This window comes from Eurypyga helias, unplaced genomic scaffold (genome assembly GCF_000690775.1).
Source record: "Eurypyga helias isolate BGI_N326 unplaced genomic scaffold, ASM69077v1 scaffold26711, whole genome shotgun sequence".
NCBI lineage: Eukaryota > Metazoa > Chordata > Aves > Eurypygiformes > Eurypygidae > Eurypyga > Eurypyga helias.
In genome coordinates this window covers 18,092-36,825 of record NW_010230565.1, presented here as the reverse complement: position 1 = coordinate 36,825, position 18,734 = coordinate 18,092, and the positions used below count along the sequence as shown (strand labels likewise).

At 41.1% G+C, this 18,734-nt stretch overlaps 1 protein-coding gene across 1 annotated transcript in view; it reads right to left on the bottom strand.

Annotated features, from left to right (window-relative positions):
* Positions 1 to 1,108: 1,108 nt before the first annotated feature.
* The window catches only part of ZZEF1 (zinc finger, ZZ-type with EF-hand domain 1), a gene marked incomplete at its 3' end in the record, with an annotated part of 33,164 nt that continues 15,538 nt past the window's right edge, over positions 1,109 to 18,734 (bottom strand). The window contains exons 16-38 of the mRNA XM_010160800.1: positions 18,653 to 18,734; positions 18,149 to 18,318; positions 17,366 to 17,499; positions 16,992 to 17,062; positions 16,430 to 16,544; positions 15,684 to 15,843; positions 14,632 to 14,753; positions 14,435 to 14,545; positions 13,619 to 13,785; positions 12,923 to 13,004; positions 12,090 to 12,291; positions 10,951 to 11,099; positions 10,344 to 10,584; positions 8,864 to 8,943; positions 7,561 to 7,654; positions 6,478 to 6,994; positions 5,650 to 5,814; positions 4,281 to 4,400; positions 3,355 to 3,516; positions 2,571 to 2,700; positions 2,184 to 2,322; positions 1,835 to 2,000; positions 1,109 to 1,371 (exon numbers count right to left, since the gene is read on the bottom strand). Of these exons, the coding sequence (XP_010159102.1) occupies positions 1,109 to 1,371; positions 1,835 to 2,000; positions 2,184 to 2,322; positions 2,571 to 2,700; positions 3,355 to 3,516; positions 4,281 to 4,400; positions 5,650 to 5,814; positions 6,478 to 6,994; positions 7,561 to 7,654; positions 8,864 to 8,943; positions 10,344 to 10,584; positions 10,951 to 11,099; positions 12,090 to 12,291; positions 12,923 to 13,004; positions 13,619 to 13,785; positions 14,435 to 14,545; positions 14,632 to 14,753; positions 15,684 to 15,843; positions 16,430 to 16,544; positions 16,992 to 17,062; positions 17,366 to 17,499; positions 18,149 to 18,318; positions 18,653 to 18,734 (3,642 nt within the window). The remainder of the gene's footprint in view (positions 1,372 to 1,834; positions 2,001 to 2,183; positions 2,323 to 2,570; positions 2,701 to 3,354; positions 3,517 to 4,280; positions 4,401 to 5,649; positions 5,815 to 6,477; positions 6,995 to 7,560; positions 7,655 to 8,863; positions 8,944 to 10,343; positions 10,585 to 10,950; positions 11,100 to 12,089; positions 12,292 to 12,922; positions 13,005 to 13,618; positions 13,786 to 14,434; positions 14,546 to 14,631; positions 14,754 to 15,683; positions 15,844 to 16,429; positions 16,545 to 16,991; positions 17,063 to 17,365; positions 17,500 to 18,148; positions 18,319 to 18,652) is intronic.

Below are 18,734 nucleotides of genomic sequence, written 5' to 3'. Positions count from 1 at the left end.
TTCTCCATGTGCTTCAGCATGATCTGCTCCATGTGCCTCTCATAGAGCAGATCCTCTTTTCCAAGAGGATCTGCTCCATGATCTTGCCAGGCACAGAGGTGACACTGACTGGCCTGTATTTCCCTGGATCCTCCCCATGAGCAAAACCCCAAAATTCCACTGCTGGCACCAGCCTCTGAGTCACGTGTTGATCAGGTGTGGTTTCCTGTTACTTCCAGTATCCTTCCCTGCCACTGAAGGGATTGAGGAAAACACCACCTGTGCTCCCAACTGTGCAGCCAATCATCCAGGGCCCTGAAGTCCCTTTTGATGTCTTTTGGGTTTCTCTCCTCAAGCTCATCACTGTCCACCTGCCTGACCAGTAAGGGGTGATAATCCGAGGGCCAAACCAGACCAGGGAGTTTCCTGGGGATGGCCCTAACCTGGTCCCCAGGGAGCCTGCAGAGTTCCCCATGTGATGGGTCTGGTCAGCATATTGAGCCCTCTGTTCCCCTTCTGAGGGGAACAGCTGTATGAGAGCTGCTCAAAAAAGCCCCACCAGCAAACGTATTTGAATTTGAGTCTAGAATTTTTGATACATTCAACATACGTCTCTAGTACCACCCTATTTTCTGTAGTAGATCTTAGTTCACAGAAATTCTCGTTTCCAGACAAAGGGACATCATCCCCAGAAGTTTCTCTCATACTACAAACAAGGTTAAAAAGAATCTTGCCAAGAGATGCAGAACCAAAAACATTTTCCACCAGGTTATTTGCTTTCCTTCAAGTCCTTCAGTTGTCAGTAACACATCAGTAGCAGCACATGAAGCTATACTGATTGATCCCTCCACAACATTTAAGAGGGAAAAAAGAAAAAGCAACCAAACAGCTGCCAAGTTGTCTCCAATATTTATGTAAGCATAAAATTAATTTTCTCAAGCGCCTTGTTTTCCATGTTCCTGTGACCCTGAACGGCACTTGTTCTACATTTGCTTTCTACATAAACAGTTACTCTCAGTGAAGTACACAGTAGCTTCCCCTTTCCTTTGGAAACTTCCAAGTGAGCAGTCACAGACTCTTCTGACACTCGCTAGACACCATTGTTTCAGTGAAGGAGGAGCTGACTCACCTTTTCCGTGCTGTGCTTTCATCAAGCAGTCTCCGATGAGCTGTATGCACTGCTGTTGTAGAACTCTGGCATGACCGAGGACCTGGGAATCTAGTTTCTCTCCTTCCACTTCCTCCCCATTTGCCAGATCTGCACTGTAGAGGGTCAAAGCTGCGAAGAGCAGCCAGGAATAATTGTGGACATACGGCTGGATGAGCCTCTGCCGGTCACTGATTCGAATAGTCACCATTGGGTACACCGTGATGCTGTGAGTGGGCAAGTGACTGAAAGAAGAAGGTACGTAACTCGGATATGTTGGCTAGCAAGAAAGCGGCTGCACTGTGACACACGACACCTTTACAGGAAACTAAGAAAAACTCAACATTCCAGAGTTTCAAACCACAGACCTGTTTTTTAAAGATCTTTGGTGTCAAGCACAGAAACCTGTGTTGGCTGACCACAGCAAGCATCCATTTCTCCTCTCATTCAGGGTTGATAACTCCCTTTCCTTTTCCTAGCTACAACTAGAAAACAATTGCTAGTGAGTCACTTCAGAGGTTGGGGCAGGTTTCCAAACTGCAGAAATGTTTGCTGAGCTGGTCCTGTATTTGCTGTGTTTCCTCGAAGGACACCAGCTAGGTGTTCTGATGTCAGACACAACCTCCTAGGAAGCACCAGGAGAACGACAGCTTTTACTCATCTCTTCTGCCCAGTGAAGCGAGGGAAACAAAACCACACGTTTAATACCTGTCAGAGTACTTCTTTGCAGAATAGCATCCGTAGCAAAGGTCAAAGTCATCACACACGTTACAGTTCATTCTCCGACCTATGATAACTCCTTGACAGTGATCACAGGCATACTCCATGTTAACCATTTCATGGTCATCCTCATGGCCTTCGGGTTTAACTCCACCTGTAAAGAAGCATTTTAAGATTTCCACGTAAATCCTTTCTGATAAAGGATCTTTCTTAGTTTCAAATTTATGTTCAGATTGGGAAAAGCTTAACATTTTTTTCACTTTATTTAATGTATACTTCAGAAGACACTATTTTGCCTTTGTTTATAGGGTTTTGAGGGTTTTTTAATGATTCTTACCAAGAAAACAAGTTTTACAGAGATCCATGTCATTGCACTGCAGACAGCGGTAGCGATGCCATGGTGCAATTTCATCACAGCCATCGCAGGATATGTCCACATTTAACAGGTCACAGTAACGAGCAACAAACATGTGCATCTAGAGCAATAAATAGACACAATTTAAATATTATTTTCTGACTTTGAGAAAGCTTGTTTTTAGACAGAAAGCAGAACACTTCCCCTGCTAAAAAGGATGGGGATATTTTAATCATTTTAGACTTTCCAAGGCCTACAGGGAGTCAGGGATCCAACTCATGCAAAATCCGTTTCAGCCAGATTCCTTTCTCTCCTTAAAAGTCCCCTGTTTACCCCTTCTGCAGATCAACAAGAAAATCATGAGGTCACCTTTCTCTGCTTCTCTGGGTCAGCTTGAGCTATCTTTTCATACCAGGTCTCGAACATCACATCCTGACATTCATCCATCCACTCACAGTTTTGCTTGTAGTCTGCAATTTCATCTTCTTCACTCCACTGACTAAAAGAAAAGTAAGCTCAAAATTAAGTTGGAATGCAATCAGGCTGGCCTCTAATGTAACTCGGGATACTCTTGTTTTTAAAGAACAAAGTCCTATAACATGCCAATAAAAACACAGTTGTGAGAATTCCAGTTGACTTGGTTAATAAATGACCATATAGACACCTGCTGCTTGCCTCTATGACAAATTCTTAAATACAGTTGGGGACCAGAATGCAAAATCAAAAATCTACACTTACAAAACTGCTTTTGGTAATGCTGGCAGATCAGACGAGCCATTTTAAAAGCTTTTTGGCCCTCTCATTTGCTCAAGTGTAAGAAGTACAGCTACTATAAAACTCCAACATGCAGGTGTAAAAAACATTTGATATTTATCAAGACAAACAGCATTATCTACCTCCTGCTACTCTGCTGAACAAGTGAAGTGTCCCAGCAGCAATCAGGTTAAAGATAAAATGTCAATAGTTGTTACACTAGCAATGCTGCAAAACAATTCCAATACTCCAGTCAAGCCCTCAGATACCGGCCAAAATTATGTCATAATTGTTTTTAGTACTTTTACTGCTTGTTCCAGCACAAAGTTCAGGAGCCTTTCATGGTAAAAATGGTATCCGTAGTTAGCACCACGTGAGAGTTGCACTCTCCCGGACTCACCAGATGACACTGTCATGAATACTTATGTTTTCCTGTGATGTACTCATAAGAAGATGTGGTAACTGAATCTCAACAAAGAAGGAAAGATCGCTCGGTTCCCAACTCATATCCAAAAGGTGAAGGAGAGTTGTCTGCACGCACGATAAGGCAGGAAGCAATGATCTAGAAAACACAGGACAATAAAAGGTGACAGCTCTAACCTGAAGCTGAAAACAGGATTTTTGGGGAGTAAGGGCAGACAACCACTACACACTGACTCCCAGGCTTTACTCTGTATTAAATTAATCACGTGGCAGAAACTCATGTTTACTCATGCATAAACACACACGATTTAGCAGGAAGCGCAGCCAATGCAATCTGAAATAAAGATGGTACCCTTCATGGATTCACTTTGAGATGGAGTTTGTGCTACTGCCTGAGCATCAGCAAGAGGGTTTGTCTCTTCTCTGCAGTACAACATTTTCTTGGTATTTTCAGGAACTTGTTCTGTTTGAAACCTTTGCCATGGTCAGTTGAAACCCAACAAAGTACTTAGAAGTTATTGGCAGAGACGGACATTATAGTCAAAAAAATCTCATTTCTCTAGGACACCCTGCTATAAATCCTAAAACGTTTAACCAGAATGTTACCAAAACATGAGCTTTCACCTTAAAACATCATTGCAGAATTACAATTTTATTGTGGCATTACTCTTGCCCAAGTATTGCCCAAATACAAGCACAAATTTATTGTGCTTTTCTGCATAGTAGTAATAAAAAGCTAACTTAGTGTCTTTAATCACAAGGTCAAGGCTCCTCATTTAGTTCTGTAAATAATGAAATGCATAATCAAACTTAATTGAGGCATTAAACAATGAATGACAAGGGAAGAGGTGAGGAAGAAGAGGAAAAAACCCCCACATAAGTAATGCAAGCAGTGTACCGTACCTGTCATTAATGGTACTAAATCCCTTCACAGAATTTACCAGGAACAAAACAAGCTCATAGTAGGACTCTCGAATCTCTCTGTGTAGCTCAGCACCGCAGCCTTCCAAGTTCCCAAAGTAGCTAGGAATTAAAGCGCCAGTTTAGTAGTCAAGAATCGACGGTTACATTCTAGGTATCATGCTTTGTGCAAATTCTACAAACAGGCAATCCTTTAAACATTCCCCACAAGTGGGAAGGACACTGGTTTTGTTTAAAATGCAGTCTATCACTTTCAAGAATAAAATAAAGGAATCCTGTACCAGGAATTGGAAGTTCAGAAACGAAACAGCAGAGAGAGTATTCCTGTGGCACTGACAGTAGAACTTCCTTCAAATTAAAAGGTGCTTTATAAACACCTACTCAAGATCTTAAAGGGGATCTGTGCACTGCAAGATGCCCATAAAAAGCTCTTGACAAGTGAGAAGCCAGCCGACAGAGTTCAGAGGGCACTGTCCAGACACCCCACAGAAATCAGACCTAAATTCGTGAGCAGGAACACTATTAGCCCTGCTTTGAGATAGCGCTTTCTAGCCAAAGCTTGAAAAAAAAACCCTTCCAAATTATCTTTCCTTACTCAGAACAACAGCTGCACATGCACATCATCAATATGATCATTTCTGCCTCTTTTTTCTGTGTGTATGTGCATGCCCTGCAGCTGGTTCAAAGCCATTAGTGCTGCAGACCTCAGCATGCACGGCCCTCACTTCAGCCCCCCAGCCCAGGAGTGAAATACACCACCCCACGGTGAAATTTGTCTTGTACAGGTATCACATCCAAAGGTAGGAAAATTCACAAGTAAGCAAACGCTGGCCTAGCAAGATACAACATGAACCATTCCTGAAAGTTAGTTCTGCTGCCAGACCGGCGTTATCTTCATTTACAAAGGTCAAAACAGTCGTCATGCTGCGTAAGCCATTGCCAGTTAGATCACTACAGCTTTTCTGGATGAGAAAGAAACCAATCTTGATTTAGACAGGAACTTCAACTAAAGCAATAACTGAAGACCCCACAACCTTTCTGAGTCCGCTGTAATCTGGTTGGAACTGTGAAGATATTTCTAGGCAGTCACGCTGTGCTTCAACCACATGATACCCACCGGCATCGACAGCTGTACAGCTACCTCCCACTTGGGAATAGTTATTAATTTTTTTAATGAAACACACAAGATATGCATAACGGCCTAAAACCCAATCCTCAGATCATATTTTTATTATCCATATGGATTAAAAAGCAATAACTTTCTCCTGTTTTCAATATATATGACTGGGAGAACGCAATGGCTAAGACACATTAAATCACATGGCTGAGACTTGTCTAAATAATTACTTACTTTGTAAAATCTTTCTGACAGGCTAGAAGTTCTAAGAGAAAAAGTACACACGGTGGGTGAAAACAATGTGGCTGCCCAAGGGAGTCTAGGCACCGGCGGATTGTTTTGAGCACTTCCATAATACTCTGTCCTTGGGATTTTCTCAAAGCAAGAACCTTCAAAACACTGAGAAAAAAAAAAAAAAACCCAAACTTATGAGGAATTCCAAACATTGTGCTTAAAATAACACAAATCAAAAATCAAGAAGTGCTTCACTAATTAAACAAGAGGTTGGTATCTAATTTTTCAGATGTATTTCAGCAGTGGCATCTTACAGCTGGAGCTAGTGCGAAAGTGTCAAATAGAATCCAGCATTTGCTGCACCAGCCCAAGTTTTAGAGTCTCAAAGAAATAGATACAACCCAAGAACTGGAAATCTCTTTTGATTTACATTTTCAGAATACCGGGTAATTTAATGAGATGCAACTATTCCATACGCGGTATCCAGGATTGCTAGTGTTGATATACTATGTCTCTGCTGTTTGTAACTAAAACACTAAATGCCACTGCAAACAGACCTCAGGACGCAAGACAATAAAATGCTAAGTAATGGTTTGTCTTACAATCTGAAGTTCTACACGATCTAAGTGAATCAAAGGAAGTAGGACTCTCTGTGAGTCCCTGCATGGTTGGGAATAACTGAAGTGTGATCTATGAATCTGACAACTATTCCTGTACAAAATGTTTTTCAATACTATCTTGCAGCTAAAATATATTTTATTCCACCCGCAGAGGTGTGAAGAGAAGTTTCTGTATTCTGTAACTGGCTACATTTTCCAACCTGCTTACCTTTCATGTGAAAGCGACTGATCCTTAATAAAGTCTAATATGTTCTTCAATATAGGATATTTCTCCTTCACAGTAGGCACAGCTCTTGGCTCCTCCACTGATCGGAAAGACAGCAGCCTTAGTCTTCCACGGCTGAGCTGCGATTTTCGTGTGGGCGTGGAAGGAGGTGATGATACATCTTCTTGCTGTGAAACTGTATTTTCAGCGGGCTTACTATGAAATGCAGAAGCTGCTTCTGTTTTGAGGGGGTCTGGAACTTGTTGAATCTTTGCATCCGACTGCGTCATTCGGGCCCCCTCTTCTGAAACAGGATGAGTTACTCCACTGGACAACAACGAGGGTGCTGCCTGGAAGTCCGTGTCCACAACAGAACCTTTTCTTTGGCGTTTATCACTGACATACTGTTGGAGATCATCAATGTCTTGAGCTTCCAGACTGTCTGAAGCAGAATCTTTCGTTTTTGCTCTTCCAGGCAAAAAATTCAGTAACAAAAGGCTCTTCTGAATACAAAGTTTTGCTGCAGCATAAAAATCAGAAGAGTTAAAATCATGACAATAGAATGCCCAACTTGCTATCTTCTGCTCAGGAATAAAGTGATTTATCTTACTTATTCTGAGCCAAGACAGCTAGAAAACACTGCTGTTCTCATTACACTGATCATGATGCTATCAGTTACTCAATTCTAGCTTTCCAAGCACTGGATTTGAATAAATCACACTGAACCATATGAAGCACACAGTAGTCAATGAGAACACATTTTATACTAACAACAATCAGCTGCTATTCTAACAACAGTTAATAGCGGTAGCAAGGATCTACACAAACAGATGAATGTAAGTTCAGTGACCCAAGTAAGAGACCACTCTTCACACAATTTTCTCATGTACTACTGTTTGCAGAAAATAGCAGAACACAACCCCAGACAGTTCGTGTAACGCACACCAGCTTACTTCTTCAGGTATTAAAAAGTAACCCCAGTTGCTAACTTAAACCTTTCATAGCAAAAATAATGCTTAACATTTACAAGGCAATGCTTGACTGAACCACTTGGAATGCTTATACATTTGGAAAGGCAACACTTACCAAGAGTTTCTGGGTTCACTTCACTTGCTTCTGTGTTCTGCTTCTCCTCAGTGTCATTTCCCTTACCCATCAGGGATTTCTGCTTCATTTCCAACTGCAGACAGGATGTTAAAACAGTTAAAATATGACTCCCTCTGTATATCCATACAGTAAGGCAGTATGAAGACTGCAGCACATTAAACGAATTTAATCTTAGGAACAGGTGACAGTATTTACTAGTCCCCTCTGCAGAACAAAACACCCAGTAGTGTGCAAGAGCTGTAGCTAAACTATCAGAGCAGGTAAGAGCCTCACACAGAGATGCCCAAGGTTTGTAGGCTGAGACCCTTCCCTGTCTTGTGACTGGATATGCATCAGCCCTCCAACAAAATGAAAGCTTCTCCTTCACTCCCACCACTCAGGAAGAGATATACATCCAGTCGTGAGAGAAGATTCCCCAAAAGCATCACTTCATCTCAATGAGTACTGTCAGATGCAAACGTCGCCTGGCACGTGACGGGCACAACGCATGTTAAGACGAGTAATTGCATATGCACTCACTGCATCTCTGGTGCACCAAGCTGCCAGCAATTCTTGCAGGCAGGAAGGAGGAGGGAGGCGGTGACAAGACACTAGGTCAGTTAACTTGGCTGGCCCACACCTGAAGGGCTCACAAGAGGAGCAGCGAAGCAGCCACAGCCTGAATTAGCTGTTCTCGAGGGTCACAGTTGTTAACATGTAGAATCTCCCGCAGCCTAGCAAAATGTAAATGAATTTTGGCTCTCTACAGCTTTAGGTGATGATGCAGACACCTCTCACCAGGCCGGGAGCTGATGACACCAGCTCCTGACACATGGCTTATCTTTCAATACATGTAAAACACACTCTGCACTGAAGGCAGTTACTTGCTTGTGAAAGAAGCCATCATTTCCTTTTCTGTTAGCACTGCATTACTGCAAGCATGATGTTCAACACCTATTTCTTTCTATTCTGTATCTCAAAAGAACTCCAACTGCTATGTGAGATTCTTAATTAGCAACAAAAATTCTTGCTGAAAAATAACACGAATGTAACTGAATTTGAGTCAAATGCAGTCCTAAATATTCATGGTGACACACCTAGGGTTGAGGGAAGGCGGGGGGGTGTAAGAATGCATTTAAATGTTTAAGTTCAAAGTTTAGAAGTGACTGTATGTACTTCCTAAAGTGAAAACAGTTGACCTAGAGTCACTGAAGGAAAACATGGTTCCACCCTACTCTGTAACACTATGCTGTAAAACATTAAGGTCAAGGACATTAACAGATACCCTCCTGAGTGATCTTACCATCCATATTCTAATTGAATCGGCCAGGGAATATACTTGTGCAAACTCATCACTCAAAGGCACCTTGCCTCCACTGTTGACTGGAAATGAGAGAAAGAAGAGTCCTGTTTATTTACAGCTCCATTTTTATACAACTTGACTACTTCACTAAAATTATGCTAAAGCCTTCTTTTCAACTCTTAGTCAATACTTGGAATTATGCCTGTAAGGAAACTAGGGAACAGAAACTACCAACATTCATATGCCTTAAATACATAAACTGCACCATGACGGAGTTATTTGTGAAGTTAAATTACGAGTATCTTTCTCATCTCTTCCCAGAATTGATGCCTGCAGTCACAAAAAATAAAAACTTCTCCCTGTACATGCAAATATCACTAATGCAAACTGAGATCAGAATAATCAAGAAATGCTTAAAGTTCTACAGATGTATTCAGTTAGCTGCTTTTTTTTTTTTTACCCTTTTGTTTTGTGCTATGAATTTCTGGACTGGACTTTCAAAATCCTTCATTTCCTTCTTTTCAGCACCACTTGCAGCTACTTCACATGGCACAGCTGAACATGGGTCCTGCCCCAGCAAAACGGCCACGTGAAGCTACTAACATAGTAGTAGGATGGGTATCTTATCCACTCGTTAAAATTTTCCTGAGCTACCAGCGTCTTCAATCCTACTCAGAAAATCAGACCAATTGTCAGACACAGACAAAATGACTAAAGGCAATAACCACTTTAGTCATCAAGTCAGTCTTTGTGTCAATCACTTTTACCCATAACTTTATAGCTCAAAATGTAAGATGTTCAACTTCAAAACTGTGACAGAAAGCAAAAGCCTAAAATGAAACTCTTCAAAACCAAGTAACACATGACTGTCCAATACTTCAAACATATCAATAAACTTAACGGTAGGATGGTGCAAGTTAAAAAGTTATTTTACCTTCTGAAAATATGTAAACTGTATTACAATGGACATTATACAAGTCAAAAGCACAACACTACCTTCATTTAAAAAGAAAAAATGTATATATATATACACACACACACATATATATGTGTATTTGAAGTATGCCAAGGTTAGTTTCCACAGTTTGAAAACATATATAAGTTGGTGCTGGCTTTTTAGAAAAGCTACAGTGACAGCGGAAACTGGTATCAGAACCTTCAATCCCTGGGAGCCACTTTGTTCTGAATTAAAACCCCAGAGGAATCACGGCTCTCCCCGGGTACACGTTTACAAGGCTTAGTCAGGAGCTTATGATGATATGTGGACAGAGCTCTGAAGACAAAACCATAGATGAATAAAAAATGAACACTCTAGAGATAAGGCTTACCCAACCTTCCTAAACGATGACTCCTTTATACAGAACATCTTTTTTAAAATGTCACACTAAACTGATTTTTCAGAGTTTATAAACTGAACGATAAGACAGCCTTTTACAAACTTTAAGTCTCCATTATTAAGATAGTCTAATATTAGAGTTACCATATTTCTGAAGCTTTTCATATAACTCTGGAGTGAGATACACCAAAGCAGCAAACGTTGAGTTCACAGCTTGATCAACAGTAGAACCAGCAACTACATCTGTCTTTGGGGCCTGTTTTTTACATGCCTGTGTAAGTCCTTTGAAAAGTTCAGATTTTTGCCCACTGAAGTCCTGGGCAGGATCTGATTTTGCAAAGTCGATAAGAAAGTGACGGCAGTCATCCTGGTGAGAGCTTCTAGCCTGGAAAGAATGTCAGAAACGAGTTACTTCAGTTGTACCTGAAAAATTGTTGCGGCTGGTTTCTACAGTATCTCCCACAGTTGAACAACCTGATCTAATGAAAGAAGCTCCTGCCCAAGGCGGGGAGGAGGTGAATGAGATGGTCTTTGAAGGTCCCTCCCAACCATTCTGTGATTCTATGAAACTGCAAACTAATAAAAGGCACAGGACAACAGTTTCTTTCCTCCCATATGCAAATTAAACAGCACAAACGATGACCACTTCAGCACAACAGCGTAAGCGGAGGGACGTATCAACTAGTTGAGTCTGAAAAACTCTGACACTCGGGGATTTCATGCCAATGAAACAAAAGCAGCAGTGAAGTACCTCTTTTTTACCCTGGTGCTGTCTACTGCTTTGACTGGCTCCTGGGAGTGCCGCAGGACACATCTGATGCCTGAAGACAGGTTTCCACAGCGGAGAATTAAGAACTGATGTTACTTTCAAAGGAGGCAAGTCTGCTTCACTACCTAGCTCTGCGAGGAATTGGAAGAGACATTGCAGTTAATAAGCACTTTTACAGATTAAGGAAAATAAATGCTAAACATCGGCAGGGGGACAGGTAAGGCAAATAGAAAGAACAAGTAATTTAACAACACGTCCTAACTTCTGTCTCGCTGATGTGGTGCAGAAAACCGATGTAGCCTTTCTTTAATGATGGCAGTAAGGATGCAAAGTCCTTCCATAATATAACATACTGTCGCTATAAGATAAAACATTTCGGCTGTACTTATATCCACAGAAACCCCCAAACAATTTGCAAGAAAGTGTAAAAGCTTTTTCTCCTGCAAAGGACAGAATATTTTTCTCCTTTGTTAATTATGAGCTTCCTTACATATAGCAAATTACCCTGATAAAAACACTTCAATTAGTTCCCTAAATCCACAGGTAAGTACCTGCCTCAACTTCCAAGCTAAGTAGTGACTGCAGCAAGCACTCTTTAATTTGGCTCAACTTCTCCACAGTAGGGAATGAATTCAGATTTAGGAAGCTGCAAATGCTCTGGTTTTGAAATGAAAGAATAAACAACTCTTTTTTTGTCTTATGGCACCCATCTCACATTTTGTATTTTACTTAGCTTCAGTAGCCCAAATCCCAAGTGTGCTTAACTCCAGGAATTAGCCAAACTGCTACCACTTCACAAACAGAATTCAGCTCAGTATGAATTCCAGGTGTCCCCCGCTTCCTAAACCTGGCTTCTGACTACTACAAGAGTCACACTGACCCCGGGACATTTTCAGAGTAGTCCCGCAGAACAGTGGCCAGGCTCGCTGCACTGCAGCCATTAAAAACGGATATAGCTCAACAGCCAAATGTCGTTAAGCATCAATACAGCAAGTCTGCCATCCTCAGTCAAGAGGGAAGTACAGAAGGAACTTTATTTTCACAGGGTATTTGAAACATAAGGTCCTTGTATCTTCTGTTTACATGGTACCCCAACATCTGGAGCTATCAAGTGCACTCACCTCGTAGAGATTTCAGGGCCATGCTTCGGGAAGCCAAGCGCCCCATCAATCGGGATACAAGAAGCTGTAAATCCAAGCCCCAAGAAACCGCAACATCCGGTAGGCCATAAGCAGTGACGGAAAACTTGTAGCCCCACTCATTATTACTGCTGTCAGAGTGAAAGAGAAACTGCAGCCGTGGGCCAGCCTTAAAGGTCACTTTCTACAGAGCAACAAAACAGTCATTTTGCCAAATGTACATGACAGGAAGACGTTTCAGGGTAATGAATTTCCTTCAGCAACTGTGGTTTTTCAGTATTACGTTCTGTCCATAACAAATCTAACCTCCCCCACCACCTGAATGAGAAACCCACGATACCAAGCAGAGAAAATTTCTAGTGAATAGCTTAATGATAAATTTCATAGATGATGGAGCTTTAAAAGTGGGAGCCATGAAACAATAGAGAATCATCCCATTTGAGCTGGGTAGGTGTCAGTGAAGAAAGAGCAGCTGCAGGAAGCACGCTTGCCTTGCCTTATGACATATAACATTGTGAGAGCAGAGCATCAACAAGTTCTACCCTTTTAACTGCTGGCAGTTAAGCACAATTATTACTTTTCACTTTGAATGACTGCTCCCTCGATAACAGCAGCAAAGAGGGATTCTTTACTCATTCATTCCTCTTATTTGCATCATTGCAGACTTTCTTCCTCACTTCCTGCCCCCCACCTTTGAGCAGGAACAAACACACACACAGAAGCACACATGCTGTAGACAATAGCTTTGCCGTAAGAACCATAAGAATTCCCTAAGATTGGATATATCACTCGGTTCAGAATTTAAGGGTGCTCACCTTAGGCCACTTCTCAGTGCCAACCTTTGTATCGTAACGAGTTTTTGCACCTCTGGCATCAGTAAACTCCAAGTAATCATACCTGTGAAAATTGCAATTCATTACATCCAGATATACTTTTTAAGTTTTGGGGGAAAACATTTGCTTTTGGATTTTCACAAGTGCTGCATCTCAGAGCTCCCTGTCACATCTTTCTAACCGTGCCTGCATTGCTTCACGTGACTGCTACCAAGTTTATTTCATGTTTCAATGCCACAGTCCCAACAAACGCAGACCTGCGTGCCTGTAAAACTTTCCCAACCCTTCCAAACTGCTAACGGGTGCTATATTTTAACATCTGGCCTATGCCTCAACTAAGCACCACTCTGCTATGTTAGCAAGAGAAGCCAAGCCAATAGTTATGCCTGAAGGGGGCAAAATAAATGCCCCAAGCACAAACTGCAGTGGTCACAGCGACATTACCGAACAGGCCGAGGCCGAAGGAAGCCAAATTCATACGAAGAGCCCGTCTGTGCGTTTGCCAGAAGTGGCTCTCAGCACGAGAAGTCATTCAGAATAACACACTGTATGTCACACAGGACAACGAAGTAACTGAAACGGCCTGCTTGGCATACAAGTATTACTCTTTGCACACTGAAGTATTAACTGCCCCTCTGCAAACAGACACTGGAATCCAACAGCACAGTATTAAATTACCTCCTTTCAGTTTCACATTTTTCATCAAATTCCACCTCAAAGTAAGTTGCCCCATGACAGAGGAAGACTGAGACCTCATGGCAATTATTTTCATAGTTATGAGGCGATTCCATCGTCCATGTTCGCAATACTACAGGCTGTTCTTGCTGCCAGCTTTCCATTTCCATCTGTACAACAAAAATGCATTTTTGAGACACAAATCTCAACCTTTTAAAAAAAAAAAATCACCACACTAGATTTTTGTGTCTATACTTTCAAGCTGCCAGTTGTACATACAAAGTGGCTTTTAAGAGGCTACAGCATTGATTTACACCTCAACTAGTTAAAGACACCCTTGATAATGATAGTAAGGAAGCACTTCTAAAGCAAAATTCATCTAGTAGTCTACTGGGGAGGAGACAGTCTCACCCCAGAGTGCCTACAAGTCTCCAATAACAACCAAAAGAGCCTGGATGAGTAATGCAGATTTAAACATCTACACTACAGACATACAAACTTTGCATCACCACAAGCAATGAAGCTCAAAATATTAAGCACATACTATTTTTAATTTATTTTCCTTTTCCTCCTCAGAATCCCTCCTTCCTTATAGACTTCCCATTCCAGTTGCACTGCCTGGTCACTCTGCTCATCTTCCCTATCAGTACAGATACATTTCTAGTTCTTCACACAATATTTCATTACACATCCCATGCTTTTAGAATCTTTCCACCTCCTTTCAAATGCCCATCAACAGAATCACCTGAGTTTTCTATGTCTTTCTTGCCATTTTGCTTTTGTTTCACTACACTTAATAGTGCCTGTATCTTTAGTTACCTTATGAGGCTCACTGCAAAGGCTTTTCAGTGGTTCTATCAAAGTGCTGAATCCCTGCAGCAGCGTACAGTACGGAATGTCTAAAGTGCAAAAATCCAACAAGAAGATGACCTAGGAGAAAACACAGGTCTCGTGATAACGCACATAACCACAGCCACGCTACCTGGGAACAGTACAAAATCCCAGCGCTCACTTACCAGCTGACGTGTTGCCATAGCAAAGACAGAGTTACTTATTTTTTCTACTATTGCTTTGCCACTATATTGGGATAAAAGCGACTGCAAAATCTTTCTGATGTTTGACAGGAACTGGCCCACATCTAAAGAGAAAAGAAACCCTTTAATAGCCACCTTAAGGATTTTGTACCACAACCTGCTTTATCAAACACTGAAGCGTGGGTTGACATGTGCAAGACGGACAGCAGGAAAGGCACCTGCTGCCCCAGGCCCTGACACTCAAGAGTGAAAATACTTCAGAGTTTTCTGTGACATTACTATGGTGGAAAAAAGTCATGCTTAGCAATGATATTAAAGAAGAGATGAGTGAGGAGTTTAGTCAAATGCTCCAGGACTGTCGAAACAATCTCAGGGCACCCAGTAGCCTCCCTGCACAGCTAAGAAATGAAGCTTAAGTACCAAGCGAGGGTAGTAAAGTTTAGCTCTAGCCTTGCTCCATTTTTAAGTGTAAGACAATAAACTTATTTATACACAAATAGCATAAATATGAAGTAATTTTATATAAAAAAACACATCTCCATTAAGTACTTGGCTCAATTAACTACTCTGTACTGAGCTGCTGCATTAATTAACAAACCCCTTGTAGCAAAACACCCCTTAGAAGTGCCCAGCTCCCTAAGTTAGTTCCTTTTTTCTTGCTATCACAAACATCTAGGAAAATCCACATCACCACACACGAGCTTATCAAAATAAGGACATTTAGAGAAACCAAAATGTTCAAGTGAGAGTCTGTAACTGCTTGTTGTTGAGGTTTTTTTCAGTCTTTGTCCCTCAAAACTTACTGAAATGTTTTCTGAAGATTCTCCCAACATAAAATTATTGGCATGGCTAAAATTCTAAGTTGCTCAATCTGACTACAAATTCCTTCCTAGAGAGATTAGAAATGCTATGACAGTTATAAGTGTGCCTCAGGCAACCACTAGTGAACACTTATTACACTGCACTTTGCAAAATCGTATTTTAAAGTCCTGCATTACACCACACTTAATTCTGCATTCAGCCCCAGCACTTACAGTTTTTAAGTATTTCCACAGCGAGATCCTTGGCTGAATTATCACTACCCTTCAGTTGCAGGTAGCACCATGAAAGGAGGCTACCTTGAACAGACCAGAACAAGGAAGACAGGACTCTGCCACTCTCTTGCTGCGCAACATCCAGCATCATCATTTCACACTGAAAAACAGAGAACGTACCAAAAGGATACCCTCTTCTGCTGCAGAACGTCACACGATGTGTACCAAGTAAACTGTGATGGACATCCACATCCCACTCACCCCACAGAAAAGATTAAATGCAGCTGACAAGCAGCATATAATGCCATGGAACAACGAATGCTTTCTGCTTTGATAAAGCGCCATTTTAAGTAGGAATAGCTGCATATGAGTCACTCAGTGTTCTCAGCACATCTTTTCTGCGTATGTCAACGACCCTCCTCCATTCACACCTCCCTTAGTGGCATCACCAATTCTAACCTCTCAGTACGGGAGGATTACTTACACTTCCTAGCATTGACAGGGTGCCATAAAGGCCTTTCAGCACTACGGGAAACACCTCATCTTATACATTCCTTACTCTACTATTACAAAATGTAAATACTCCAATTGGCTGGAAAAATCTAATCTTGAAGACTTGCACAGCCATGAACAGTTTTATCCAGAAGGACAGGAAAGCTAGCTCTTCAGCACACATCTCAGGCATGCAGCTCATGTTCAAATGCACACAAAAATCACGGCAAAGAAGCAGGAAGAGGAACAGTTACCTCTCTTGCCGCCACTAGCAGAAGGGTATCCATGACTGACAGCACTTCACTTATGTCAAAGTTTGCAGCAACTCCTTTCTCTGGTAATAGCAGCAGCCCACCAGGATCTTGATCACTACAAAACAAACATCTTCTTACTAACCAACAACAAGTAGCAGAGCTTCAAAACACAAGTTTAGTTATCCTTGTGACAAATCTGTAGAGATCCTACCGTATAATTACTATCAAAGTCAAGAGTTTGGGTTCTGATGACTCCAGACTGATTGAATCAATACCAACCATCACCATGGACAAATAATCACTTAAAAAACTGGAAGACAGCCTAGGAGAAGCCTAAGAGCAATATACAGCTATTTCAGTACCATCCTTGGACAGTGCCTTATATAGCTATTTGGTTAAAAAACAATATTAGGTAGTAGAATCCTCTTTTCTAAATCAAAATCAGTTGATGATTTTGGAGAATTATTGCCCAGGGGAATAACATTTCTAAGAAAGATTAAATATTAACTTATTAACAGATGTGTGGTATCAGACAGTTATTTTCTGTTTCAGGACCCCCTACCTGAAGTGGGTACACAAGGATCTGAAGGCAAGATGTACAGATTGCTTATGTTCTTGCTCTGTGATGTTTTTCTAGAAAAAGGAAAAATATTTATTTTTATGAGATGTTGTGTTTCTCTCATCTGTGAGAAAGAATCCTAATTTCTGTGTTCTACTACTCATTTTTGGTAAGAAAGGCAGGGTTAGCTCTTCTTTCTTTGGATAAGCTGCAGAGAGAGAGAGAATGGGAAGGGTAAAAAGAGGCAAAGAAAAAAAAAGGGGGGTTATTTTAATGGGACAAAGTATACATCATCTGACAACAAGAACTCAGATTTGTCCTCTTTTCTGCATAAAGAAAGCAGGTACTAAATACCAATTTCTCATGTAAAGGTTTACCATCATGGTGAAGAGCTGGTGCCGCCTGGTCTGTCTATCTGGGAAAAAGACTGCTGCTCCACTGAGTAAGGTGTTCTTAACTTCCTCTTTCAGCATTTTCATTGGCATGAAGTTACTGTCCCCCATATCCACTACTGCTCAGACAAAAAGGAAACCAAATTGCAAGTTCAAATTAACACTCCATCTAATATGTCAGAGGCATAACTGAATTAACAGTGTTGTTTTAACAACTTCAAGCCCTTGCAATCCCATTATACACACAGAAAATGAGGGGAAACTTCTTGACTTCTAGCAAGAAAGATTTTTTTTTTTTTAAGGACATATTTATTCACTGAGTAAATTAATTCTAGGAACATTCAGATTTGACGACTACCAGAGCCCATAAGAGTTTTCAGGATGTGACAGGTTATACAGAATCTGATTTATCGCTAGCCTGCCTTTCAGGAGACCGAACCTTACAGGTTCCTTGTAAGATCATTTGTATTTACAGGAAATACCCGAAATAAGTGAACCCCAGTTAAAGGATCACATTCCCTGCTGGTTCAAGCAGGTGAGACATTCAAAGGAAGTTGTCTACTGCAGCTGTTTCCAGACCACATGTGGCCAAAAAGTCCATAAAACCAAGGAAAGTTTCACTATGATAGACTAGTTAGCCACACTGACCTGAAGCAGAAACAAAGAACCAGTAGAGACTTGGCCTCTAGGAATAAATATCTTTTCCCAAATTGTAACTGGTGTAACATGCTTGTAAGCCAGAAGAGTCAAACATCAAATATCAATTACCTTCACACAAATGTCTGTAGAGCTCTTCTGCAGCTTCTGTGTGACCAGATGTTTTGCTCTGAGAAGTCTCTTGAGGTTTAGCAGTTTTACTGCCTCCAGTAAGCACAGAGAAGCAGCTCTGGAGAAGCTGCAGTAGCAGTGTTTGAGCAAAGATGCATTCTTCCCTTGGGCTGTAAGGAACCATAAATCAAACAAAAACTAGAAAATAAGCTCTTTTGCACCAAATAGATAAGGCTACGAAAATCACTATCTCATATGGATAAAACATACTGAGTAGAGAGCACATACCCCAAAAAAGTATAGCTACCAGCTAAATTAATCTACATCTCAAGCTTCTACATGACATTAGAGTCAAAACCACATATGGCAGCAGTAGGAAAATGCTATTTATGTGAATGATGTAGTTTAGGAAGAAGAAATGGCTGCAACTAAACCAAGCACACTTCCTTTACATATACACACACACAGATCAGTGCTTTACCACACAGCGAAGTCATCACTCACTTTTGGTGAAGTTTATTGTAAAAATTCCAGAAGAGCTGCAAATCAAGGCCTGTGAAATCTAAAAATGACTTGTATTTTAATC